Below are 26,440 nucleotides of genomic sequence, written 5' to 3' on the forward strand. Positions count from 1 at the left end.
TTCTGCTGTACCTCCAAACACTTTTTTTCCCATATTCTAGTTTTGGTTTCTACCAGCTGGCTGTCAGATGTGACACTGGCCTTGCTGCTGAGTCGAAAGAACAAAAAACAGAACAAAAGAAAGAAAAGAAAATCATTATGAGAGCTCTCTATTTCTCCCTTTGGCTGAACTTATTTTATAAATTGTCGTTTGTTACTTTTTTATATGTATTTCCAAATAGGGGAAAAAAGAAAATTGTGTAGGCCTTTATAAATGACCAGCGTTTTGGTCGCTTTTGGGCGGGCATTATGGTGAAACTGTTAAGCATATCTAATGAAGAAGCACTCAGAGAGGTCAGCGTCTCCGTCGGTCGGTCGTTCAAGTCGTATTGTTGCTCTGCAGGCTGGGTGTCAGCGTAATGCCGGGTCAACAGCCAATCCGCTGAAACAAACAAGAGAGGGAAAGGTCAAATCTGCCAAATTTGTTGCCAAAATTGTACTTTTTTTTTTTTTTGGTCGAATTCTCTCTTCTGCAGTCTCGCCCTAAAATTCTTCACCACCCCTGCGTTGAAAATGGAAGCAAAAATAAAATAAAATTTAAAAAAATAGCACTTTGATCTGCTTCCACGCCGTTCTCATTCTCGAAAGTTTGTGATGAAAGGGATATTCGGTTCCCTCTACAGTCCTACACTCTTTATCTGTTGCTGTTCACTGATATCTACAGCTACTGTGTTGATCTGGTCAGTTTAGACCTCTATCAAATGGTCTATCAAGATGATAGAAGACGTCGTAGACCTTGGTTACATCAATTTATCTGAAATTGAGCCACAACTTGTCACAAAGTGCTGTTCCATAAGGTTTTAACCGCCAAAAACAGTCAATGAAGAAGCAAAAAAAAAAAAAAAAAAAACTCAGAGCGAAAGGACTGAGGAGGGACGAGCATAAGGTGGAAAACATTAGAACAAAACACTAGATCTATAACGTCTCTCAATCTGAGTTTGTTCCAAGTTCAGAGACAAAGTTGTTGTATACAAACAGGTATTTTTTTAGACTAGTCATTAGTCTCCAACATTTACAACATCTCTATGTGGGCAGAGCATTTATGTACACACCAGTTGTTTGTGTCACTTTTCTAACTTTTATACAGTTGGAGACATTCATCATGTACAGAAAGAAGCTGCTATTCCTTATTTCTCTTGTGGTTGTAATATAGTTAATATCTATATATAAAAAGAGAAAAACTCCTTCAGGTCAGATCTACGAACGTTTCCACTACAGTCCATTTTTTTTAAATGCTTGTAATTGTGTAAAGTGTATCTGAGCTGGTTTCATTTCTGTGTTTGCGTAAAAGGTACGACAATTTGCCTTGTGTTTTGAAACACCGGTAACTTCCCCTCCCATTTGACTAGAGGACAGCAATGGTACCAGTGACCATCGCTGTCCTTGTCATCTCTCGGGACGCCTCCGCCTCTGTCCCCATGGGTGGTTTGGACTAGACCCCCTCTACCCATCATCAGAGGGCAGAAAGTCAGGCGCTACTGAAGAGCCCCAACTAAATCTCAGGTCAAAGAGAAAAGTTAAATCCTTTTCTTCTTTCCTTTTTTTCTTTTTCTTTTTTTGTGCTGTCATACCCAGAGACATCCAGCCTGGTGTGTGTATGTGTGTATTTGTTAACCTCTGTCTGATTCTGCCTCCCTCTGACTCTGTTATTTCAATTTCTTTGGTTGTTAGACAAGAGCAGTGTTTCTTACAACAGTCTGAAACCAGAAGGGTCACGGTCAGCTTCGGATTTGTTCTTGCACTGTTTGTATGGAGCCCCGAAAAAGACAAAATGTAGCAAAATGTTATCATACAAGTTAGAAGATAACTGAATACGTGAAAAAATATTGTTTAGTTAAATAATTCAAATAGTGTTTAAAAGAAATATTAAGCTTTAAATATTTTTTCTTTCTTCTGCCTTCACTTTATCTTTCACTAGCTGATTGTATTATTCAACAGCTTGGTTTTCCTTTTTTTTCAAATAATTTTTCCATTCACCATTGCTCGTGTCTGTGTGTCTGTCTGTCTGTGTCTACCTATCTTAACTGAAGACACCAGTGGTTAAACACATTTAGCTTCAGCCTTTCCAGCTAGCTACCTAACTGCAGCTCACTTTCATAAACAAAGCCAGCAAGTGAATGCTAACCAAATTAGCTAGCTAATGCTACTCACAATTTTATAGTTAAGTATAGTTAATTTACCTAATAAAAAAAGGAGCCATTATGTCACACACTGCTATACAATATCAAAAGTAACACAACGGTACATGCGTCATTAACATTATAACTATAGTTTAGGTAGCTAGCTAAAACGCATGGTAGGTTTAGCCTCAAGTGTTTCCAGTTAAACTAGCTAACCCCACACAGGATGCTAGATTTCATGGTACGCATGCGCGCACACACACACACACACACACACACACACACACACACACACACACACAGTGGAGCGAACGTTGCTCTGTCATATAAAGACATGTGCAATTGGTAATGTGTCGAGGAAAAGGACATTTGGAAAATTTAAAATGTAAAACAAGGAGATAAATTGAGTTTTGAGCATTATTTTCGATTAGCCAGTGTAAAAACTACAAAGCTTTTTTTAGTTTTAAAGCCTTATTTTTTACACTCCATTGTGATTACTAAACTAAAGGTTTGATTTATCACTGAATTCAGATCTATTTTTGACTTGTCTGCTAAGCTTTAACTACATTCAGTCAGGTTCAGGGCTTCATATGTCTGTGCTGTGAAATAACACTGACTTCAAGGTACAAAGCAAATGCAAAATATATATATGTGATGTAGCTGCGAACCTTAAACAATTTTCTGAAGTGCAAAAACCTATCTGTAGGATAATTTCACTTTCTGCTAGTCAGCTTTTTTTTTAAATTGAAGGGTGGGTTTCTGTATGCTGCTGGAGTCATCCGCATTATTTATCTATTTTCCAACATATAAACATTTGTCTGTAGAAGATTGCTGAAGTCAAATTGGGTTCAGAAATAAGTGGAATTATCTTACAGCACTGATGGACTTTTTGAAGTAAAAAAAGTCAGTGAAAAAGTAGATTAAGTATGATACTAAAGGGATTCGGGAGTGAGGCCCTTTTGTTTCTATTAACGAGTTTGTCATGTTTGCTTTTTTCAATTAAAATAGTAAAATTGAATTCAGCCAGACACATTTGGTTTGAGACAAGTCCGCTGTGAGAGAACAAGCATCATTAAACAGACTGTTGTATCACAGAATTAAGGTATACTAAAGAGTCACATCAGACTAAAACACGAAGACGAGCATGATCAGAGACGAGCACATGGAATAGATTTTAAAGGCTCATTCACCTCACAAAGTTACATTTGGATTCCCAGACCAGATGTTTCTTGGTTATTTATGTTCTTTTTTGTGAAGTGTAAATCACTGTACAAATACCCCGCAAGTTTTTTATTTTTATTTTTTTCTTTTCCTTTTGATATTTTTGTGTTTCTTTTGCTATTTCCGGGGAAGGTTTTTGTTATTCCTTCAACCATCCATCTACCTCACTGTTTAGTTTTTGTTTCTTTCTATCTATATACGCGTTACAAAAAGACAAAAACATCTCATCTCTCTGTTGTCCGGCTGTAATGACGATCTTACCGAGTGCTGATGACAAATCCAAACCACAAACCAAAACCATCCTGGAGGGGGAAGGAACGCTGAAAAACATGAAGGCCGGCAGAGGGAAACCAGATTAATGCGGGTGAACATTTGTTTCTACTCTGCAGATAATCCACCAGTCATTCAGGCTCCTGTTAGATTATTAGTAGAGTTTTGGGGACAAAGCGGTTGTTTGCAAACTTTTGCCGTGGCCTGTGGGTGATTCATTGAAGCTCTGCTCCACCCAGGAAGCTCTGATGACGATGATGATAATAACTTTTTATTTTTTACCTGGAGTCTGGTAGAGTGGAAGGCTGGTTCATTTCTCTGATCCTCCACTGTGAGAAGAGCTGTTAGAAACACGGGAGAAAGGAGGAAGTGTCCTGCTGTGACCAGTTGTTAAAACCTCCTGACCTCCTCACCCTTACTTTCCTTCTCAGACAACCCCTCTCACCTCTACCCACTGCCTCTTCCCATCACTGTATATTAGTGTTACTGACTGGCCTGTAGACCTACAACCTAAAGCCTAGCTCTAGTTTGTGCCTTTACATTTAAGTCACAGAGCTAAGCATTATTTTCTCCTTTTGCTAAATAAATACCTGGTTATCTTTTCTGAACCAGGAAGGTTGTTTACAACATTTACTGCTGTCTGTTCTACACAGGTTAAATTTTCAAAATACTCAAATCACTTGCATGAAAAATGTTGGGGAAAAATTGGTGTTTAGCCGTGTGACTGGAATGTAATAGTGATTGGTGATATAGGAGAGGCACAAACTGGACCTGCACCTTAAATGCCACCAGAGCCAGGAGGAGCCTGGAAAGACAGATCTCATGGATAAAAAGAAGGACAGTGCCGTCTTTAAGCAGGAACTAAGTTAATGACTGAAAAATGTTACTTTCTATTTTCGTGTCATTCGCTTGTTTAAAAGATCCTTTGGAGTCATGTGTAAACAGGAATGCAAGCTTTTTTCTTTTCTTTTTTCAGTATTCTGTGTGACAATTTAAATCTGTGGTGCCCCTCACAATCTTTCACTCCATATAGAAGACCATTATGAGACTTGAGGCTGCTACAAGAAGAAGGGGATTTGAGGAGGATGTGTGCGTTTAGTTTGGGACAGTTTACACTGGTTAACAGTTAACATACTGTACACATAATAAATAACCGCTGCTAGTACACGTGATGGTGATGTTTGTGTGCTCTGCTAGACCGTTAACGACCATTTTAATGTTCCACACGCTGCCAGATTGAAATAATTAGTTAATCTACATTCCCACAAACCTCAGTGGGCTTTAATGTGCTCTGGAAGCGGTTTGTTTCTCGTCATCAAGTGACGCCATGTGGAGTGCCAGGTAGAAGGAAGGTTGACCACATCTGGTTTCATTTAAGCCTTTTGATCATTCAAAGACGTGTGCGTGTGACCTGAGAGCTAGCTAATGATCCTTACTGGTTACTATGGAAACACGTCTGGTCACCGAGAAGCTAGTTAATGGTTGTGTTGTGTTTTACACATGGAAATTACTTCCTCTTCATGTGACTCTCGAGGTTCCTTACTGCCTTTATTGGACGTTGGTGCTGTTCCTGTCTGCCTAGACGTGTTACCATGGCGATCACAATTCCAGTTAAAAAAATCTTTCCTCTTTTTCTCATTTCATCAATCGTCTGTCTCTCCGAGCTAAGGCAGGTTTCTGGTTTTAGGCTGCAAGTGTTAGTATCGGAGGTCTAGCTGACATCATCATTAGGTTCTAGTTTAGAGTTCAACCACAGTTGACTGATCCGATGAGGACAGGATTGGTATTTCAGTGTTTGTGGTCTGTTTTTTGCCTCACTTTTACCACTGGAATGCCTCACAGAGCGGACATAAAATTTAACAAATATCCTTTTCTTTTTTTCTTTACTTTTTTTTTCTTTTTTTACAATGATGGCCAATTTGTTGTTAGATTTTGATGTGTGTAAATTATTCATAGCCTTCCATCTCTTGCGTTTCTATTGAAATGATCTGTTAGACTGAGGTTTCATTTAGATTTTCTTTTGTACATGCTGTTGTAGGGATTTTTTCCTGTTATAAATATATTCTGAAATACTGGGAAAAAACGATTGGCTGAAGGAAAAGAGAATGTCTGTTTCTCTGATTCTTTTTTTTTTCTACACAAGATTTAAGATGAATAAAAATGTATGCAAACAGTTTGACTGCTCGTCTTTGTTAGAAAGTAAGATATCTGCACTACTACTACAAACCACTGATTGCAGGAAATGAGATACAGGAGAAAAACTGATGCCAAGAAGATACATGCAATTTTGCTCCACTACGGCTGCAGTTACCAGTCATTATTTTACAGACTAAGAAAAGGTGCAGCAGCAGTTAGACTACCAACAATATTGACTTCTGATGGTTCAATATAAGCTATTCATTCTGTAAGAATTGGTGCTTTAAAAATGTCTCTGGATTGAATGAATCATCCTTGTTCATAATGGTTTAACCTTTGAGTATTCCACTCAAATGCATAGCTATAAAAATTAGAATGTATATTTCCTTAATGAAACCTCATGCTTCCTCAGTAAAGCTAGAGTTTGGTTGTTTTCATTATGGTCTAACTGGAATAAAGGAATTCACTGGGAGGAACTCTACATGGTGCAATTCAGTGTTGTACCTGCAGGTGGAAGCAGAGCGTCTGAGAAGAAGCAGAGCGGGTGACCTTCGACGTGGGACGGGTGGTGACGTCATCGCGTTGTTTACGAAAGATGACTGTTGCTGCTCAACAAGCCTTCACTTGCTAGCTTTGTGTTTTAACACAGATATTTCCCTTTAGGCAGGCAATGAACGTAATTGGGATCTACGAGTGAAGTGTTCCTGTAGAGTTAAGGTAAATCAATGCTTTCTGTGCTGCTTCTTGTTATCGGACGCAACGTGCTAACAGCAGCCACTTAGCTTCCAAGCTAATGGACTGACAGTTCAAAACACTCTTAAACGTATTAACAGTGCAACTACTTAAAACTGAAGTCAGTCCACATTAAGTGAACTAGCAAGCTGTGGTGTTTATTTACAGTGTGTAGCTTCTGTAAGTTGATAGGTTTGTTGTTTTTGTTTTTGTTTACCTCTGTCAGTGTCAAAACAACAGAATAATGTTTTGGTGTAACGAGTGACCGTGTTAACTGATGACTTCCAGCCGAATGCGTCCACTGTTGCTCTTAGTGACGACAATCGTGAAATGAAATTGGATGTTCGATACTATATCTATTACAGTAGTCTATGTAATAACACGCATCAACCTCTCTTGAAGCTGCTTTTAACAAATCGAGTAGTTGATATTACACAGGTTATTTGGTTGAATATTGGCCGGTTGAGGATAATGGTATAAAATCCCCAAAAAAGGCGAAGGTTATAGGTGCACTGCTAATTTATAGAGTGCGATTTGTTTCCCACCTTGTAAGAAACAATAGGAGAGGTGAATACTTAAATAGGTAGATATTAAACAGATAATGAATATGTAATTGATATTGATGCATGCAAGTAAAAATCGTCGTCACTACGGACAACCACGACGCACAAAGCCGAAAGCCACCAGTTAACACGGTCGCTCGTTCAACAGTAACACCGGAAAGCAGCATTTAGCCATTTTGTGACTGGCTCCCTCTGTACGTGCTGTTGACTGCGTCCTGCGGTGTAGTATGCCAGTAAAGTGCACATAAGTGAGTTTTTAGTAGTGATGTTAATTTCACCCTGCTGCATATGTCTGTGCATCACAAACTAGTGCAGAGGCATGAAGTTTTGACTTCTACAGTATATGTACCAGTCCTATTGCATGCAGTGTTATCCTTTCACTCATGCATCTTTAATGTTCTGTTCACCTGTTCTTCTTTCAGAAATCAGTGATGCCGTAGAGAACAGAGAAGCGGTGTCAAGTCTCCTCCATCTGGAAGGAGAGGTGTCCTCAAAAATGGCAACTGAACTTCATGAGGCTATATTTATGGCCAAGCAGCAGCGCCACAAAAACCTGTTTCTTAACTACAGGAACCTGAATAATTTCCCTGTGGAGTTGCTGAAAGATGAAGGCTTGCAGTTTCTGGAGAGACTTTACATGAAGAGGAACTCACTCACTACACTGGTATCCACACTGTGCACACTGTCAGACATCATTCATACAGTTTATTTGTTAACAAAAAAAAGCCTAACAGCATGACTCAAGACCTTTTCTCAAGTGTTACAAGATCTGTCACTTCAAGTGAGACAATTGTGAGCAGGGCTGTTTCAGTTTATTTCCTGTGAGATTTATTGAATATTTCTGTTCTGTTGTTTTCTCTCTATATCAGCCTGACAATCTTGCACAGAAGCTCCCAAATCTAATTGAATTGTAAGTATATGGACTTTTTTTCACAAATAATTATAACAATCTTTATTTTTACAACAAAATTCTGTTTCTTTTTCATGCTCATTATTTGTTGGTATATAAATGGAAATTGAATGTGTGACCTGCAGTTGATAGCCAAATATCACGGACATGACATTAAAAGATCTCACACTGTGAGTTTGCAAATTGTATTCAAATTGTAACTTCTATCATGTCTTCCATTTAAGGTATCTGCACTCAAACAACATAGTCATTATTCCTGAAGGTGAGTCCTCATCTATGTCATACCAATGTGCCACTGTCTCACTTACAGTAGCTTCAAATTAACAGCATTTGAATTCATTGCTGTCATACTTTGTGGTCAAAGACACTGTCAGCAAATGCCTGTGCATGGCTGGTGTACTTGTTAATCAGAGGCAATTAAAAAGGAGGAGTTGAGAGACTCAGATTGTACCTTTTCTTACCCACAATGATGTATTAATGCTGATGTGACATGACATGATATAAAGTGCTAGATTAGTAAGACTGTCAATAGTGTAAAAGCAAAATAACTTATCAGCCTGATGGTGATGTGTGACTGTATCCTTTTTCTGTGCTCGTGAGGTAAGCTGTGATAAATACTGTATGTATGTTGAATGTAATGAGGGCGTCTATGGTTTGATTCTTAGCTATTGGAAACCTGGCCCGGCTGCAGTCATTGGACCTGAGTAATAACGCCCTCCAGCTCCTCTGTCCAGAGATTGGCCGACTGAGGTCCCTACGGCACCTGAGACTTTCCAATAACCAGCTGAAATGCCTCCCTCCAGGTAAAAGATGGTTATCATTTATCGAGGTCTTCTTAAAGTGAAAGTTAATTTTGTCACTTCTATACAGTTGAAATGATTTAATAATTTTTTTTCTGGGGACCAAAACACTAAAAAGTAAAACAAAAATGTTGTCATATAAAGTCTGTCTGGGCATCAAGACTTGAGTGTAGTAATATATCTCAAATTAAGTACAGCAGAGGAAAAAGATATGTATACATACAAAATATATTTATTATCTTAATGTGAATATGCATGTGTCTCTAAATAGTAACACCTTCTTAGTGTCACTCGCTACATTTACCACTGTTGGGTGTCAGTCTTCAGTTGTGAGAATACAAAAAATTGGATGACCAGCAGAGGGCATCAGCGCTCCTCAATGAAACTGCAAAGAAAAGAAGGGAGTAAACAGCATCACTCTCCTGTGTATTATCAGCAAAGCAGGACTGTGGATGTTGTGCATTTTCTACAAATATGGAAACCAGAAATCACCACTAAAGCTAAAATCCACATAATTGTGATATTCTGGAGGAATACAATAAAAAAAATAGAATTAAAATGATTGTTCAACTTGATATTTCCATCTTATATTGTGGTTTCAGAATCCATCCTCAGAGCCATTTTCAAAATGATTTAAAATATTGGTAACATTCCAACATTATACTATTATTTGTGAACAACAAATCAATAGTGGAAAGGCTTGTTCTCATTTTAATACACATAATTCTGTTCTGTGTCAAAGGAGCATGATTGTTACACTGTTTGTTAACAGAAGGTCACTGATATGATCACACCAACTGTCTCCAAGTGACTGAGTCTGGATAAATCATGTGAGCTGAATATGAAAGGAGTGATTTCGAGGAACTTCAACTTCAGGCCCTCTCATGTTTCAGAGATTGGCGACCTGCAGGAGCTGGAGACTCTGGACGTGTCCATGAACCAGCTGATGTCTCTACCAGACCGGCTGCACCGCTGCCACTCTCTGCAGAATCTGACAGCCGACCACAACCTGCTGAGCCACATTCCCCGGCAGCTCTGCTGGCTCCACCGTCTGAACCAGCTCTCCATGGCCGCTAACCGTCTCACCTTTTTACCACTTGGTCAGTGTGTACCCCCTTATCTGTGTGTTGCCATGGTGATCTAGGTATTGTGAGTCAGGCAGTGGTAGTTTATAAATGTGTGTGTGTTTTAGATTTGGGCAGATCACGGGAGCTGCAGTTTGTGTTTGTGGACAACAACGTGGACCTAAAAGGCCTCCCTTCCTACTTGTATAACAAAGTCATCGGCTGTAGCGGGTAATACACCTGCCCTTAGCGTTCATCTTGGCTAATTACTCTGAACACATGAAACAAGAAACTATAGGACACATTTCTGATTAGGTTTGTGTGTGTGTTGCTTCTACGCAGGTGTGGTGTGTCATCCCATGTGCTGGAGGGTGAGTGGGGTGAGGTCCTGGGTGAAGCGTTGAGCGAGGCTCTGGTCGGGCTGCCGGCTGAAGTGAAGGTGGTGGGCTCGGAGACAGATAATGTGGTTCCCCTGGAGGAGCTCTCCATGAGGACCCTGCACCGCCTTTACCACCACCGCCCAACAGGTGAGGAGTAATACACACCTTGTACTTCTGTGTATTTACTGTAGTTGAAAGTTCGTTCTTGTGTGCTGATGCAGATGTGAATGTTGTGTTTTTTTTAGACCTGAACTTGCTGCCTCCCATCACGCTCCCCAAGAGCCTGCTGGACCTGCTTCAGTTCCCCCTGGGTCACTGCCACCGCTGCAGCCAATCCATGTTCACCATCATCTACCCCAAACTCTTCCCCCTCCGTGAAACCGCCCTGGCAGGAGTGCACCGCAGGTTACAACAAACACACAGAGCCACCACACATTACTGACAGCTAGATGGCGACTTCGCTCTCCTCATCTTCCTCTTCACTCTTTCTTCTCCTTTATTTCTTGTTTAGGACGACTGTGAGTTTCGTGGCCTATTGCTGCTCCAGTCACTGCCTCCGGACGTTTAACCTCCAGGGGTGACATCATCACCTTTGGCCTTCCCCTCTCCTTCCACTCAGGAGCTGCTGATTGGTCTTCAGAGGGCTTACTCAGCAGTGAGCGGTGGATCTTAAAGGTCTGTGCGGCGTCGCATCAAACACAGAGAAGTGGCCTGTGTGGATGTTTGGCAGGTCAGGTGACGGACACAGGACACTTCAGCGTAAAACACTGAGACTAACCAATCGGGAGGGTCCAATTCCTTTTTTTGTGGGTATTAACAACTATGTGTGAACAGTGCACTGCTGTGTTCATTTAACTTCATCATGTCTAGAAACAGTATTAAACACGATGTAACTACAAACACCCCCTGTACTACACACAAAAAGAGCAAGCACTGTTTCAATTTTTGTGACCATTTTTCACAAAGAAATATTTTGCAGCAGACACATCCCACCTGACTGTGGAGTCATCTTCGAGGTATTTACATTTGTAGGATTTGTTTTGATTACTGCAAAAAAAAAACAACAAAAAAAAAAACACTTGAAGGATTACAATTTGAAAGAATGTATCTATTTGATATGTGTTATTTTACAGCAGCAGTTTGAGGAGACTTATTAACTTTCCAAAAGAAGCCATGTGTCTTTTAAGCAAGACACCAAACTCTCACATGCATTAAATGCTTTACATTTGAAGCCAAACTCATGGTCTTTAATATATAGTCATTTAGACAATATTGATCATATAGTTGTTTAGGTATCCGTTTTAAAAATGTTGACTGGTTTTGGAGCAAAAATCCATGTTATTAACCTTTTTGAGAAGTAATATTTTTGTTATGACATTCTTTAAACTGAAATGTAATCTGTATAAAACTTCCAGGAGCTCAGAAATGTCAAATAGTTTAAAACATTCACAGCCTCAGCAGACTCAAGTTTGAAGTTTGGGTCATCAACCGCAGGAGATGAAGTTTGTATAAATATACATTGAGGCACTGTGTGATTATCTGGTTGAACTGACGCTTTTGTGTTCATGTTCATGACTATGTTGTACAGTTCTAATTTATCATTTGTTTCAATCGTGTTGCTTTTGACAGTAAATGTTGACTGATGTTTGACTCAGAGTGAATTTTTCTTCTCTGTCTGTGTTTGGAGTAAATGCAACTACAGCTTCTTACAGTAGTTACTTTAGACTGTTGTAGCTTTAATGCTGGCAGCGTCTTTAGTTTCAGCAGGTGAGGTCAAACCCAGTGCTGAGGAGGAAGAGGAAGGTGCCGTGCCAAATCGTCCAGTGCCAAGCTGACCTGGGAGAGCTCTGCTGGACTCCAGAGTCAGATGCTGCTTCTTCCATACCTGTTTTTTTTTTTTTTTTGTTTTTTAAACAGAGGTCACCTCGATTAATTCACTGATCTTCAGGATGATTTTCTCATAGATACATGAATGATATATCTATTGTCAGGAGACTATAAGCCTAATTTAAAGCATTTATACATCAGTGCAGCTATCTTTAAATCAACTGTCGTGCAAAATGTGAAACCCAAACACAAAAAGTCATATTTCTGACACTGTGATATCAGGGAATTCATGTTAAATATGCTTCAAATCAGCTTGTATTTCTGTTGATGCAATGAGGTGCTCTGGAAAAGAGTGACCATTTTATGTCTTATCATGTACGTATTTCAAAGTGTGAGAGGAGCTGTGATGATATGTTGTCACTGATAATAGTGGGGTGTGTAGAGGCGGAGCAGAAAGCTGAGCGGCTCCATTATGAGGATCGATGACGAGTTCAGCGTGAGATCACGATCCTCTCTGTCCTCCCTCTGGGACTATCACATCTCTGCTGACTGCACTTAAAACCATAACATGCATGAAAGCTGCACGTACGCATAAAAACATGAGTAGAGTGAACATTAACTGCACTGGACGTGAGTATGACAAGCAGGAAGCAGTAATATAAACTGATGTTCATGTGGGGAAACATTCTTAAAAGAGCAAAGAATATTTTGGCAGGTGTGTGAGTTACCCCTCTGGACCAGACTAATAAATCTATATGATCAGATTATTGTGATTACGATAATATAACAATTCTGTGACACAGTTTATCAAATGTATCAAAAATTTACATCCATCCTTTGTTCTTTCCCTCAAAGATATTTCTAAATGTTGAAATTGGTTATAATTAGAATTTCCTCATCAAAGGATGACGATTTGCTTGGTCAACACATTCACTAGTTCATACATTTACATTTTATTTATACACGTTTATTTAATTAGACTTAGTTTAATGCCATTATTCAATTAACTTTATTGATCATATTGTATTTAATTTATTCAATTAAATTACCAATTGTATCCAAATAAATTACATAATTTAATATATATTTGCTTCTTAAATTATAATTCAAATGTATTTTAATTCAAAGTAGGTATTTCATTTAATATCATCAATTGGATTCATTGGAATCTTTTTAATTAGAATTTGATCAAATTATTTTAACTCTTTATTTATTATTTTGCCGTCTATTTCAAATATGTTTCCACTTCTTTCAGTGTGTGACTGTTGTGCTCTGCTTGATAACTAAAGAGCACTTCCTCCACAGCAGCTTTCCCAGGGGACCTTTAGAGGGACTACGTTTAGTTCCTGTAGCTTTCACACACACACACACACACACACACACACACAATAGCTTTTAGATGACTTAATATAAATATATAGTTATATCTATATCGATATATGTATATCTCTATAGTGTATGTAGATATATCTATATATAGAAGATGACATGCCACTGCCTCCGTCCATTGAGTCCAACAGACTCGTCAACCAACAACGAGGTTCACCTGCTGCTTGCTTCCTTTCAGTAGCTATATCACTTTCTCCTGGTCAGCATGATGCAGATTCACCTGCTGATTTATGTGCCAGTTATCAACCACCTTCACAGCCACATTTGTGTATATTTCCTGCAGAGTGAAGAATGGAAAATCAAGGTGCTTATCATCAAAGTAGTATGGACACTTTTATGATAGAATATAGAGTGTACGGATGTGGTTTATCTGTAAAATGTGGACAATTTGGTTATTCGTGAGCTGACCGGTACTGAAGCAACATTGGCTGCAAGCTATAATGAATGAACAAGTGATATAGTGATATAGATGTGCAATTTCTGTGTGAGTTTTTGTCTTCTCTGCTGTCTGGGTTTATGTGTAGGTGACACTTTGTTCAAAAAAAGTTGTGTGCTGTAGAGCTGATTTGCAGGCAATCTTGCCCTTGTAAATAGACTGTATTATAGGCTAGGTAGGCAATTAAAGCTGCTGCTTGTCTATACTGTTGTGTACAGCCTTTATAGACTGATGCTCTGTTGGTTGTCTTAAAGGCACTGTTTTACTGTTGTTGCCTTGGTGATGCAGAACATTGCAATGTAAGCTGTCTGTATGTTTTTTTTTTTTTCTTCTTCAAACTTTTCATAAGTCATTTATCTGGGAATAGATAGCCCCCCCCCACACTTTTTGTATTGCACCCCACCCCAATTACAATTACTGCCTACGCCACTGGAGTAAAACCCATAATATGAGCCACTCTGTGGCATTCAGATACATCACGCAGCCCCAAAGTAATTTCCTGTGGTGAATCAGGTGGGGCAAAGTGTGAAGGGGTGTGACTGTACATACGTGTGTGTGTGTGTGTGTGTGAGGGGGAGGGGTGGGGGTTAATAGACTAAGCAACAACTGACTGGAGTGTTGTTTAGCTTGCTGTAGATAACAGGGACTGTGACAGAAATGTCGCCATGAATACAAAATGAAAATGATCATATACAGTCTGATCTGACCTCTTCCCGCCAAATAAGAATTCTGATGTTTATGAGTTACATTTGAATGTTGATGCACGTGTAGTGTAGTACACAGTTAAAGAAACCGGTGAGCTCTTCACATGTCTGCCTCCAGGTGATGTGAAGCAGGATGTCTTAAAATGAACCAAATGGATGGATACATTTGCTGCACACTCATTTGGAAACACCTGAGGAGAGAAATCAGTGGTCTTCCAGTCGGTGGTAATACAGTGAGATTCATTGTGCTCGGAGTGATCGCTATTGGATCATCAGTTTGAGAGGGAGGTTTTAATGGTTTCTTCAATGAGCTGGTAATGATCTGAACCACGCGTGGTGAAAGGCAGATCCATCACCTGTAAAGATCAGAATCACTGTTTGTGTGAAGTGTGTCAAATGATGGTGATGAAGAGGGGGTGGGGGTTGGGGAGGGCGTAGGTGGAAGGAGAGGAAAAAAGGCTGCAGCAGGGTACTTAGCAGACAAAAGCTTGAACTGGTAAGTAATGTTAAGGTGAGAAAAAGCCACGGATCACATATATATCACACATGTTTTTCCCCAATATAAACCAGAAGAGATTTTAAATGTCTGTTGTAGATTACATCATTTTTTTCCTCTGTCTGCTTCCATGCAACAAACTTCATTAATGCTGCCCAGCTGTCCTTATTTAGGTCAAATGCAGTGACACACTTTTTAAAAACACACTTACAGTACTTCAAAAGTTAGAATCATGACAGCCTTACAAAAGCACAAATGTGTATACCCCGCGGTACGTTTTTCTCTCTTAGCACTGCTTCTCGCTGTGTATTTTTGGTAGTATTCAGTATTCACGTCTCATGTCTCCAGGCACTGGAATAAAAATACTGGCATGGTGTTTTTGATAATATAAAGTCAAGGATTGCAGGGCGAACAGCAGGACGCTTCATACACCAAGGAGGAGAATCTCAGGGAGCTGTGCACACATACAGTATGCCTGCACACACAGAAGTGAATAATAGCAGTATTAAAGCATGAAATGTATTTGCAGTGCTGTAAGCTAAGCATGGACTTCAATGGAGTGAAATGTGAGAAAATGTGATGCATTTAAGGTAACTAAGTAAATTTGTAAAAGAGATTTCTCATATTATTAGATGTTAATGATGCTGTGTTCATGCACCATTCATGCAAGTAAAGAATCAGATAGAAATGAGTTCATGTTTGATGAATGGAGGTGAACTGAGAGAGAAGAAACAGATGACATGAAGCACACGCTCTGACCGCACATCTTTTAAAATGCCATCCGCCATCAACTGGATCTCTGTGCTGGAGATGTGAGCTTTTAAGTGTGCGTGCATGTGCTTGCAGATGTGTGGATGCTGGTATATGCACTACTTCTGCATTATGAGAGGAATAAACAGGTTGTTTTCTGCACAGACAAATGGAAATGATGCTAGACGTGTAATGGGGATTTGCAGTTTGACAAAATGCTGTTTACTTTTTAATAATATCTTATCAAAAGTTTCAGTTTTCTGATTGTTTAATCCTCCTTCTTCTTAAGTATAACTAAAAATATCACAACAATAATTGAAAGAAGTTACATTAATTTCAATGCATGTGTACAATTACACAGTTTCCACATCTTCATGCTCCTGCTCTGGCTTGACATTAAAAATATAAACACAGGCAGCTCTCAGCAGCCAGTCTGGTAGCCAACATGGCTCTGAGGAGGGCTGAGCTGCCCTACCTTTTACCCGTTGCCTCTGACGTCAGAGGGCGCGGACATTTTGTGAGCAAAATCAAGCATGACGCAATGAGGCCGGAAGTCAGGCGACTCAACCGTCAAATTAAAAGCGATCAGGAGATGAAATACAAATGTCAACACGTTTAAAATCTTGATGATATTATACTGTTACGACATGTGAGACAATCTACATAATAGTAATAATAACAACTGCAGTCACAGTTACAGTGAGGGCTGAAACTGAACAGTAACCTCAAACACTTTATTTACACTTACAGGTTCTTCATTAAAAGGATTTGTCATTAATATTCTTAATAGATTAAATATGGATGTTAACTAGGGTGGATTAGGGTAATGTGGGACATAATGTGCGACCACTTTTTCTATTCAGTTATTCTAAAGCTATAACCATAATATGCAAACTGTGTAAATTATATTGTTTAACATTACACATGTGAACATACAGGCTACTAGTTTTTTTTAAACTATCTGATGCAGAAAGCAAAACAACATGTAGGCCGACAAAATTAAATGACCAAATATGGGTGTGCACATTTCAGAAAGTTTTGGCAGATAAGGCTGCTTTTTTTTAATAAATCAAAGTATTTCTAAGCCTAAAAAAATAGTGTCCCAGATTACAAAATCTTCTAATTCTGAAATGATTTGACACGCAGAATATTAATATATGTGTCAATTTTTCTTTTGAGTACAATATCTCAAAATTGTCTTCTGATTTAAAAAGGAAACATCCCAGGGATTTCATAATGATATTAGGTGTTAATGCATTGGATTCATATGTTAATATGGAAAACAAGTCAGAATTGCAAAAAGTGCCCCAGATTATCCTAATCCACCCTAATATCTGGTGTTGGGTCTGTTGTTCAACGATTGAAGGTTAAGGGGCAAGGAACAGGAAATCTTCCACAATCCTTTCCCTAAATATTTTCATTTCCCCAGTCTTAATTCAGAAATTGTTCATTAGTTTGCCTTTTAAAAATGGTGTAAGCAGATGTTGGCTGGTGTAGAGTCATGGTATATTGATAGGCTATATTCTGCAATAACTGGATACTGGAATAACCTGACAGCTACTGTAATCAGGACCAGAAACATCTTTATCATTCAATTATGTTCACACAAGCGAGGAATTTGACTCCAAAATGACTCATGAAGGGTAAACTGTTTCTGTGAGAGTGCTGAGATAAATATGAAATGGTAAAACAAAGGATGTGACTTTATATGTACATAACAGGTGGTTATACAGCCTGTTAAGTCATACAATAGTGAATGAAACGTATTGCTGACTCAACATGTCTTTACAGTATGTATGTGGTTTGTTATACGCTGCTGGTGACCAAAACCGCAAACTAAGATTAAATGGAAAGTTGTTTTATTTTGTAAAAGAATAACAGGAAGTGCGTAACCTGTAAATCCGTCCGATTTAACCCTCGCCGTGTTTCCAGCGGGGACAGTCCCGTTAAACGGAGCGCCGGAGCGGACAGACATTTTCAACCCGAGTCCAAACAAAATCCAGCGAAATAAAAAGAAGAGGGAGAGCAGAAGAAACTTGCTTGGGTAGGTCGAATTTATTTGTTTTTATTTGCCCACCCCCTCTCTAGTTAAATCATAAAATCAATTAAAGTATAAATTAGTGGTTGAAATGTAGTTTTAAAGTCACGCTGCTTATTTTTTGACGGTGCTTATCTGTCTAATTATGATGTGCAACACTGTTGTACAAAGCTTATGAAGTCACATGTATAGGAATCAGTATAATGCTGCTGTGCTGTTATATAGTGTTTGAAGCGGATCAGCGCAGCTTTACATGCACAAATGATCCAACTTTTCCGCCTTTCAGCTGATAGTCTGGATCCTAGTTTCCGTCCTAAATAGCTTGTATCGCAGGATTAGAGTGGTAGTTTGTTTTGAGGATTAAAATTAAAGGATCTTTGTGCCACTGGGAAGTAGTTTTTCTCGTGTTTCAGAGGGTGGAGGGCGGAGGCGCAGGGCTTTTAAAAGCGTCTTGCAGAATGAATCCTGTTCAGCACCGTGGACAGCTCCGGAGCTCTCAGTCATACACTGTAACATCCATCCAATGTGTTTAAATTACAGCAGAAACATCCACAATTATCTGAAATGTCTCTTTAAACAAGTGAGAAGGATATTTAGGTACATATATTTAGATTAAGTTTATATTTATCTATCTATCTATCTATCTATCTATCTATCTATCTATCTATCTATCTATCTATCTATCTATCTATCTATCTATCTATCTATCCTGTTGGGGAGCTGCATGGGAAGTTAAGGGGACTGTTGTTGGTGTTTCAGAGTCTTGCATCAGTTTTGTTTATCACCTCCAGTGATGATACAGAAACAAACAGGTGCAGCTTTGACTCACTGAAGTGACATTTTTATTAAAAGGAACGATAAAGGTTCATTTCACAAAATATTCTCAGCCTGTGAAACCAGAAAATAAAATGAAACACACAAAAATGAAGCATATTAAACAAACTCGGGGCTCTCTCTGCTTCGCCGCTGTCCTGCTTCTCTACCTGTTTTAATGTCAGGGAGGACAAAGAGCTCAGGCCAAGCAGATCTTAAGCAGATCAACACGTGTGTGTGTGTGTGTGTGTGTGTGTGTGTGTGTGTTGCCTCTGTTTGGCAGCCTGGTGTTTGTAAGTGGGAGTAAACAGACAGATCAGATCAATCAGTGGAAGTGACCACAAAGTGCCCAACATGCTGTGTGTGTGGTTTTAAAAAAAAAAAATTCTGCTCCAGTTTTAGTTTGAGAATGACACAAATCTAAATGAAATCAGCAGTGTGAACAGCTCTGCTCTATTAACTGCTTGTTGATATTATGGTGTGTTTAAGCTGCAGGTTAAACAGGCGTTCTTACTGATTCTTTGGCTGAAATGTTATGATGAACATTAGCCGAGAAAATGGTTCCTGCTTTGACTGGCAACACCCCACACCCCCTACTCCCCCATCCCAATCTCTCTCATACCTATTACCCACCGCTCATCACTCCGTCACCCTGCCCACAAAGGTGAGAAATCACTACCAGCCTGCAGGTAACACTGTAACACACACACTTTGTCTCGTCTCTTTCGAACCACATCCAGCTGTACTACTCCTGTTATTCATAGTTCTTTTTGTCTCTTTGTTGAATTTCAATGTAATCTGCCATATATGTATATTTTCTTTTAAAAGCAAGCTGGTTGATAAACATAATATCCAAGAATGCACTGTGATGGCAATTTAGTTTTTTTCCCCTGCGTGTTGCTCACATATTAGGCTTTAGCAGTCAGAACTGGCAGGGAGATCGCATTCGCAGTCCGTTCTTGGCAGCTGCTGCCTTCTTTACCCTGTGGGATATTTAAAATACAGATTTGTTTTGGACTCGCATTCCCTTCAAACCTGTTGATGTTGGGATGGCGCATCGTTTAACAAAGTCGACTTGTTGTAAATGTGACAGTTTGTCGGCTTTCGTTTATTCTGGGATTCTTAGTGAAGAGGGTGAAAACCCCGCAGGACATTTTGCTCCCACCCACACAGTTTGAATTTAGAGTTAAGTCATTTGGGCCAATTGCAGAGGTGTAGACTTGACTCATATGACTAGAGCTGAAGTTACAAATGTATTGATTTTAGACTTTTGCATTAACTCGTGACTCTGGTTACACTTCCATCCTTTAACCTGCAATGATTTGATATCCTCCAAAGCCGATATTAAAAACTCTCTTATAAAACAAGTGTTCCACCAATGAATTACTTTGGATCCATCAGATGGCAGCCCATCACATTGAATGAGGAGGAGGGAGAGACCAGCAGACAAGCAGACAGACAAATTATGTCTTGTTTAGGACTTAAGTTTATCACTTAAGACTAGGACTTTAACACTTATTGTACTCTGTCAGCTTAAAAGGCCGCTGTGTTTTCTGATCCTGGGGCTCCATTGACAAAACAGATTGTTTCAGATGTTTTAAGATTATGATCTGCTCCCTTCTCATCGATCAGGGTGACACGGCAGACCTGTAGTAAACTGACACTCTGCAGGGATGCTCATCAATCCCTATCTTTTACCGTCAAGGCAAGGTTAAAGATATTAGTTATTGTTGGCACTAAAAATATATCAGTTGAAATTTTAAAAGAACAATTTTTTTTCTTCCTTATTTATTTCAGTGTATGTACCTTTTCTATTTTAATATGTGCTGCATTTGTGCCTGTTACCTGTGTGTGTGTGTGTGTGTGTGTGTGTGTGTGTGTGTGTGTGTGTGTGTGTGTGTGTGTGTGTGTGTGTGTGTGTGTGTGTGTGTGTGTGTGTGTGTGTGTGTGTGCGGGGATATAAATGAACAGCATGCACTCAGCAGCATGTTGACAGGTGTCCATTTGAATGTTCGCAAGCGGGAGGAGAGTGGACGAGAAACAGAGGAAAAGGAGGGGGTGGTGGAGGATGTGTGTGTGTGTGTGTGTGTGTGTGTGTGTGTGTGTGTGTGTGTGTGTTTGTGTGTGCGTACTCGAGGTTCAGTGTGTTTGTATGTGTGTGTTAGTGAAAGCAGAGAGACTGTGAATGCCGAAGTGAAAGAAAAGGGAAAGCGTGTGCGGAGGAGAGAAAGTAAACGAGAGCGAGAGTGGTCCATGTGTTATGCAAGTGTTGTGAGGCACCCCTCTCTCTCTCTCTCTCTCTCTCTCTCTCTCTCTCTCTCTCTCTCTCTCTCTCTCTCTCTCTGTTTCTCTGTCTCTCTCTCTCTCTTTCTCTCCTGTGTGTGTGTATGTGTGTGTGTGTTTTGTAGGACTACAGATTAATCCAGTGGGTTTTATCCTCAGTGAATGGGACAGTGAGGCTTTGCAGTGATTATCCCTGCAGGCCTCAGATGATTGCTTTGAATCTCATGTACGTCCCACTCTACCATATTTCCCTGCCTGCATATCTGTCTTTTCTGCCTCATTTATTGCGAACTTGTCCAGTAAAAGTTCAAGATCATAAAATGCGACATCTTTAACTTATAGACACATCATTTTATAAAGGATTTACTGTAATTATGCTCTGATACAGTTCTGAAAGCTGTTTTAAAGTGTAGTTTAAAGTGTATTTTCTGTTTTCCTTACGGCTCCACCTCTGCACAACCTCCAATCAATAGTTTGCTTTTCGGCCACTCCTCTGATTAATCTCCTGTTTCACTCTTCGCCCGCCTGCCGTAACTTCCCATCTGTCTGTCTGTCTGTCTGTCTGTTTGCCTGCTTTTGGATTATATAACCAAGAAATGTCATAAATGCAATCTGCTCCATCATCCCTGCTCAAAATCCCTGAGACAAAAATATGGCTGGACCCTGTACGAGAACCTGCCCCCACCATTTGTTATGGTTCCAATTTTCCTCCGTCACAGCGAAGGTGTGAAAATCAGGTCTGGGGGCATCTTAAATGGTGCATTTTTGGACTGGCTGCCAGATGGTCAGGTTGTGACCTTGTACCTCTTTGTTCAGTCACTGAGAGGCAGCTGCATGATTATGGGATAATAAAGGATACATTTAGGCAAATTAGAACATGGAATTTTTGAGATATTGACAATTTAGAATTAGATTTTAATGGCATCTTACTTTAAAATTAGCATGAAAAGTTAAGTTGTGAGTCATCCATACGCTTCCTGATGAGTGGGCCTTTCCTCTAGATTACTTCAGTGATTTTCCACAGCAGATTTCTCTCTGTGTGTCCCTCCTGCCTCTCCATAGGGAATGTTTTAATACGGCGAGGCCATATTGCCATGGCGAGGCCATATTGCCACGGCAGGCGTTGCCACGGGCAGAAACCCAGCTCTGTATGAGGTTTTCTACCTTGTTCTATGTACACTCAAAAACTGTGGTCAACCTGAAATGATTAAAAAAGCTGTCGTCTAAGCATTTAACACCCCCCCCCCCCCCCCCCCCCCGCATTTTAACCCACTTCTAGCTTTTTGATTTATAACTCAAACAACTGTACTAGACTAGTTCTCAGATTTAAGTCACATTCATAAGACTTGCTAGGACAGCCAAGTAGTGTGTGTGTGTGTGTGTGTGTGTGTGTGTGTGTGTGTGTGTGTGTGTGTGTGTGTGTGTGTGTGTGTGTGTGTGTGTGTGTGTGTGTGTGTGTGTGTGTGTGTGTGTGTGTGGCTGTTTGTCCATGTACATGTATGGTATATTAGCAGTCAGGCGTGAAGTGGTGGGTGTGCTGTCTGAATAGTTTATCCCTCAGGCTCTCATCATGCTCTGTGGCCTGGTCACATCTTGGCAGATGTGTTTACTGCTTATAGGTCAGCATGGAGGTACAGCATGTATGTATGTATGTATATGTGTGTGCAACTGCAAATAGGTTTTGCAGGAAATGTAATACCACTGAATTTAAGGAGAAAATGCATTTGGACACAAAAATGCTGATTCTGTACGTGTAGAATGAGTAAAATGTTGAGCCATTCTGCAAAAATATAATAATACAATGTCCACTGGCTGCACAGCATTACTAAATTTTATTTATGGTTATGTTCAGGCTGTGGTAGCACTCAGCTAAGGTTAGGAAATGTCATGATTTTTGTTTAATACGGAAAAAAGTCTGCAGGGACTTGCAGCACAAGACATGGCATGTTTATTAAGCAGATTTCAATTGAATCTAAAACACAGTCTTATAACTATAACCAAAGTGTTTCTGTTGCCTGAACATTACCACGCATGTGTCCTGGGATGCAAATCCCAGTCTCCAGGGTCAGCATCCTGTGTTTTCTACATCCCACATCCACCCTGAACACCCACCTCCATCTTCAGTGCAGAATAATACATCAATGATAATCTTTATTTATAGATTACTTTTCAAAACCCATGTTACAAAGTGCTTCACATTGGTAGCTGTGAAAATAATACAGACAGTAATGCAATGTATTTAAGAAAATAAGATTGAGCCTGTTTTTAGCCATACTATGGGTTTCTAGCGTGGTTAAGAACTGCACTAAACAAGATATCTTGTCTGCTTGTAATTGAATTTAAATATATGAAAGATTTATTTTTAATCAGTAGACTCATAATTTGTAATATTTCAGTCTATTTCGTTAATAGACCAACTAGTAAGAAAACATTTTGAGAATTAGTTTCCTTGATCAACTACATAACAAACATCCAGTGAATTCAGTTGCTTGCTTGCTAGATCAATGGAAACCAACACTGGAACAGTGTTAAACTCAGAAAATCTAACACTTTGCATTATAGACACTAAAACGATCCTTTAACAGAGACACAGCAGGACAGAAAGGAAAAGAAACATGAGCTACAGGAATTTGGACTCACTTAATGTAACATGATGTCATGTAACATTGAGTGTATGATGTCATTTCATGATGAATAAGAGTGGTATACAGTATCAGTCAAAAGTCTGGACAAACTTTCCCGTTCACTTCAATGAAAAAGTGTGTCCAAACTTTTGACTGGTACTGTTTGTGTATAAAAGTGTTCCTTTTTCTACATCAGCAGGTATTCTAATCTCCTGAGTCTGTATGACAAGTTTGACTCTATATGCTGTCCTGCTCTGTCCTGACCAGTCAGGTTAACAGCAGCTGAAGTACTGACATCAGCAAATATGGCTTAGTGTATGTGTGAGCGTGTGTCCATGTGTGTTTACTGTACAAGTATTTGTGTGTGTGTGTGTGTATGTGAAAGATATCGGCTTCCCCATCTTAAGAGCATCTCTGAAGCCAGGCTAAGTTTTTTTCCAGGATAACAGTAGGATGCACAGGGTTACACAACTACACGTGTGTGTGTGTGATCTGCTATATTTTGACTGCAACATAAGGCAGAGAGAAGCTGTAAAAAAATGCACTGCTTTGTTGACATCCATCTTAAAATGAAGAAAATTACACATTTCTTCATTTAATTTAGCCTAAATATATGATATAATCTGTATGGTAGGCACATTTAGTCTTGATATTGTGCTTATCTATAGTCATGTAGCCACGTGATTATATAGATGTTAACATCTATATAATCACGTGGCTACATGACTATATAGATGTTATGAGGAGACTAGAATTTCTATTTGGGTGAACAGAGTTAAAGTTAGCAGCTACTGCATGTACTGCATAGGACAACACAGTTAGCTGAAGTGGAGACAGTAAATCTCAGAAGTCCCATATTTTACACTTTTCCAGTGTTTTATTTGAAGTTTTGATATCCATAAGAAGATATTTTGGTTGTCTTAAGAACCGAAAACCATCTCAATTGAGTTTTACATCTTCTCTATCGAGCTTCTCTCTGGAGGTCTACGAGAACAGGGTGTTTTGTGTCTGTCTCATGACACTCTCTTCTGATTGGCTGAGTGCCACAATGTCAGCTCAATCACAGGTAACGAATTGCAGCCTACTGTAGCTAGGTAATGCCAGGACTTACTTGTAAACTGCAATGGACACCTATGAGGATAATCTTATCCAACCTTTGGAAGGCTGTGTAATGAAAGTTGCTTCCTGCACAGCGTTTCCTCTGCTCCGCTCTGTTTGCGACCCCCCCCCCCCCCCCCACCACCACCCCCCACCCCTAGTCCTTGGTTTCATTTCTTGAGTGTTTTCAGGGTACTTTCCCTTCGTTAACCTACTGCAGGCTGGGAACCCAGATAGTCACAGTTTTATGATTAGAATTTAAAAAATAAAATAAAATAATGTCATAGACACACTTGCATGCACACACACACACACACACACACACACACACACACACACACACACACACACACACACACACACACACACACACACACACTGCTGTTGCATTAATAATGTTGACCTGGCTCCATCCAGTGAATAATGAAATATAGTTCTGCTTTGATGTGGTAAGATGTGGACTCACCCACACACACACACACCCCTAGACCCACACCTACACACAAATACACACTTTATCTGTCCTGCTGCTGCTCCCCTCCCTGTCCTTGACCCAAGTCTCTCTGCGTGTTGTTTTCGGTTTCCCGATGTAGAGATGCGTGTTAACCTTCACACTACACACATACACACAATAATTCACAGTGTGACAAGGTGAGTCTATTGTCTCCTCTACTTTCAGTGTAAAAGGACGAGGCCCAGAGAAGCTGAGATGATTATAAAGCCATTATTATTCAAGCCATAATTATCAAGTTTTCAGCTGCAGTCTGGTTTACCTGCTGTTGTACTCATTGTCAGAATGAATTCAAGAGGAAAGACAGGATAGTTGGAAGACAGGAGGTCACATCTCATGCAAATAGACGTAGCAGATACGGAATAGGAGAATGCTAAATGCTCCTCAAAGAGATTTCTGCCCTGGCTTCCTTCAAAATCACTAACGTCACCCTTTTCACATTCACTGTGTTTTGTGCAACACCGCTGAGGTAAGACGTGCAAGAATGAGACCAAAACTGCCTCACTGCGTTGAAATCTTTTTAAGCTTTCCATTACTGTTCCTTCATGCATGTTCTCCCCGCAGGGCTGAATTGTTATCCCTCCAGAAACCCATCCACTACCCAGGGTTCACTTTTGTGCCAGTCAGTTCTACACGACCAGCTTTGCTCGCAATTATACAAAGAAAAGCAGCATTACAGAAATAGCAATGCTAATTTTCAGTCATACCGAGCCCACCGTCTCATTTCCCCCCTAACTAATCCGTAAAAACAAATGCATGGAAGCGAGGGAAAAGTGCAGCAGATAGATTAGGTTAGAGCTTCTAAACCCGTGAGAAACATACAACTGAACAACTGACAAGCTGACCTGATTTCGCTGACTGTGAGATGCAACCAGAGTGTCCTGATGTCCTATTTCCTTCACAAACATTGTTTGTCTCAACAGAACACGGCACTTGATTGATAGCAGTCTTCTCGACTCAGAGTCGAGGCAGTTTATCATGACAGCCTGCCGGTCTGCGTGTGTCTTTGTCTTTTTAATCATGGATCCTGAATTAGAGCTATATGTAGAGGAAGGCGTTGTAGAAAATTACATTTACATTTTGTATCCAGTCTATATTAAATCTACCTGCTGAAGTTGAGTCTTATAAAGGAGAACTACATTTGCATTTTTGTGCTGCCTTTTATTTCTTCAATGTTAACAAAATCCAAACAAACTGAAATACTTTATATGTCTTTAGCAGTGTTCATGGATGCCTC

General features: G+C 39.7%; 1 protein-coding gene across 1 annotated transcript; it reads left to right on the forward strand.

Annotated features, from left to right (window-relative positions):
• Positions 1-6,363: 6,363 nt before the first annotated feature.
• lrrc28 (leucine rich repeat containing 28) lies at positions 6,364-11,884 on the forward strand. Its single transcript, XM_062420017.1, has 10 exons — positions 6,364-6,502; positions 7,503-7,744; positions 7,950-7,990; positions 8,215-8,252; positions 8,656-8,793; positions 9,684-9,890; positions 9,983-10,085; positions 10,197-10,381; positions 10,480-10,639; positions 10,746-11,884. The coding sequence occupies exons 2-10, from the start codon at positions 7,577-7,579 to the stop codon at positions 10,813-10,815; spliced, it is 1,110 nt and encodes a 369-aa protein (XP_062276001.1). The 5' UTR covers positions 6,364-6,502; positions 7,503-7,576; the 3' UTR covers positions 10,816-11,884.
• The last annotated feature ends 14,556 nt before the right edge of the window (positions 11,885-26,440 follow it).

The sequence above is a fragment of the Scomber scombrus genome, chromosome 1 (genome assembly GCF_963691925.1).
Source record: "Scomber scombrus chromosome 1, fScoSco1.1, whole genome shotgun sequence".
Lineage (NCBI taxonomy): Eukaryota > Metazoa > Chordata > Actinopteri > Scombriformes > Scombridae > Scomber > Scomber scombrus.

What these genes read in the sequence shown, in the direction of transcription:
- lrrc28 (XM_062420017.1), top strand. Translation starts at nt 7,577, where the DNA reads ATGGCAACTGAACTTCATGAGGCTATATTTATGGCCAAGCAGCAGCGC. An exon ending in GGAACTCACTCACTACACTG is followed by an intron (nt 7,745 to 7,949) that starts GTATCCACACTG and finishes TCTCTATATCAG; the next exon opens with CCTGACAATCTTGCACAGAA. An exon ending in CTGGCAGGAGTGCACCGCAG is followed by an intron (nt 10,640 to 10,745) that starts GTTACAACAAAC and finishes TTTCTTGTTTAG; the next exon opens with GACGACTGTGAGTTTCGTGG.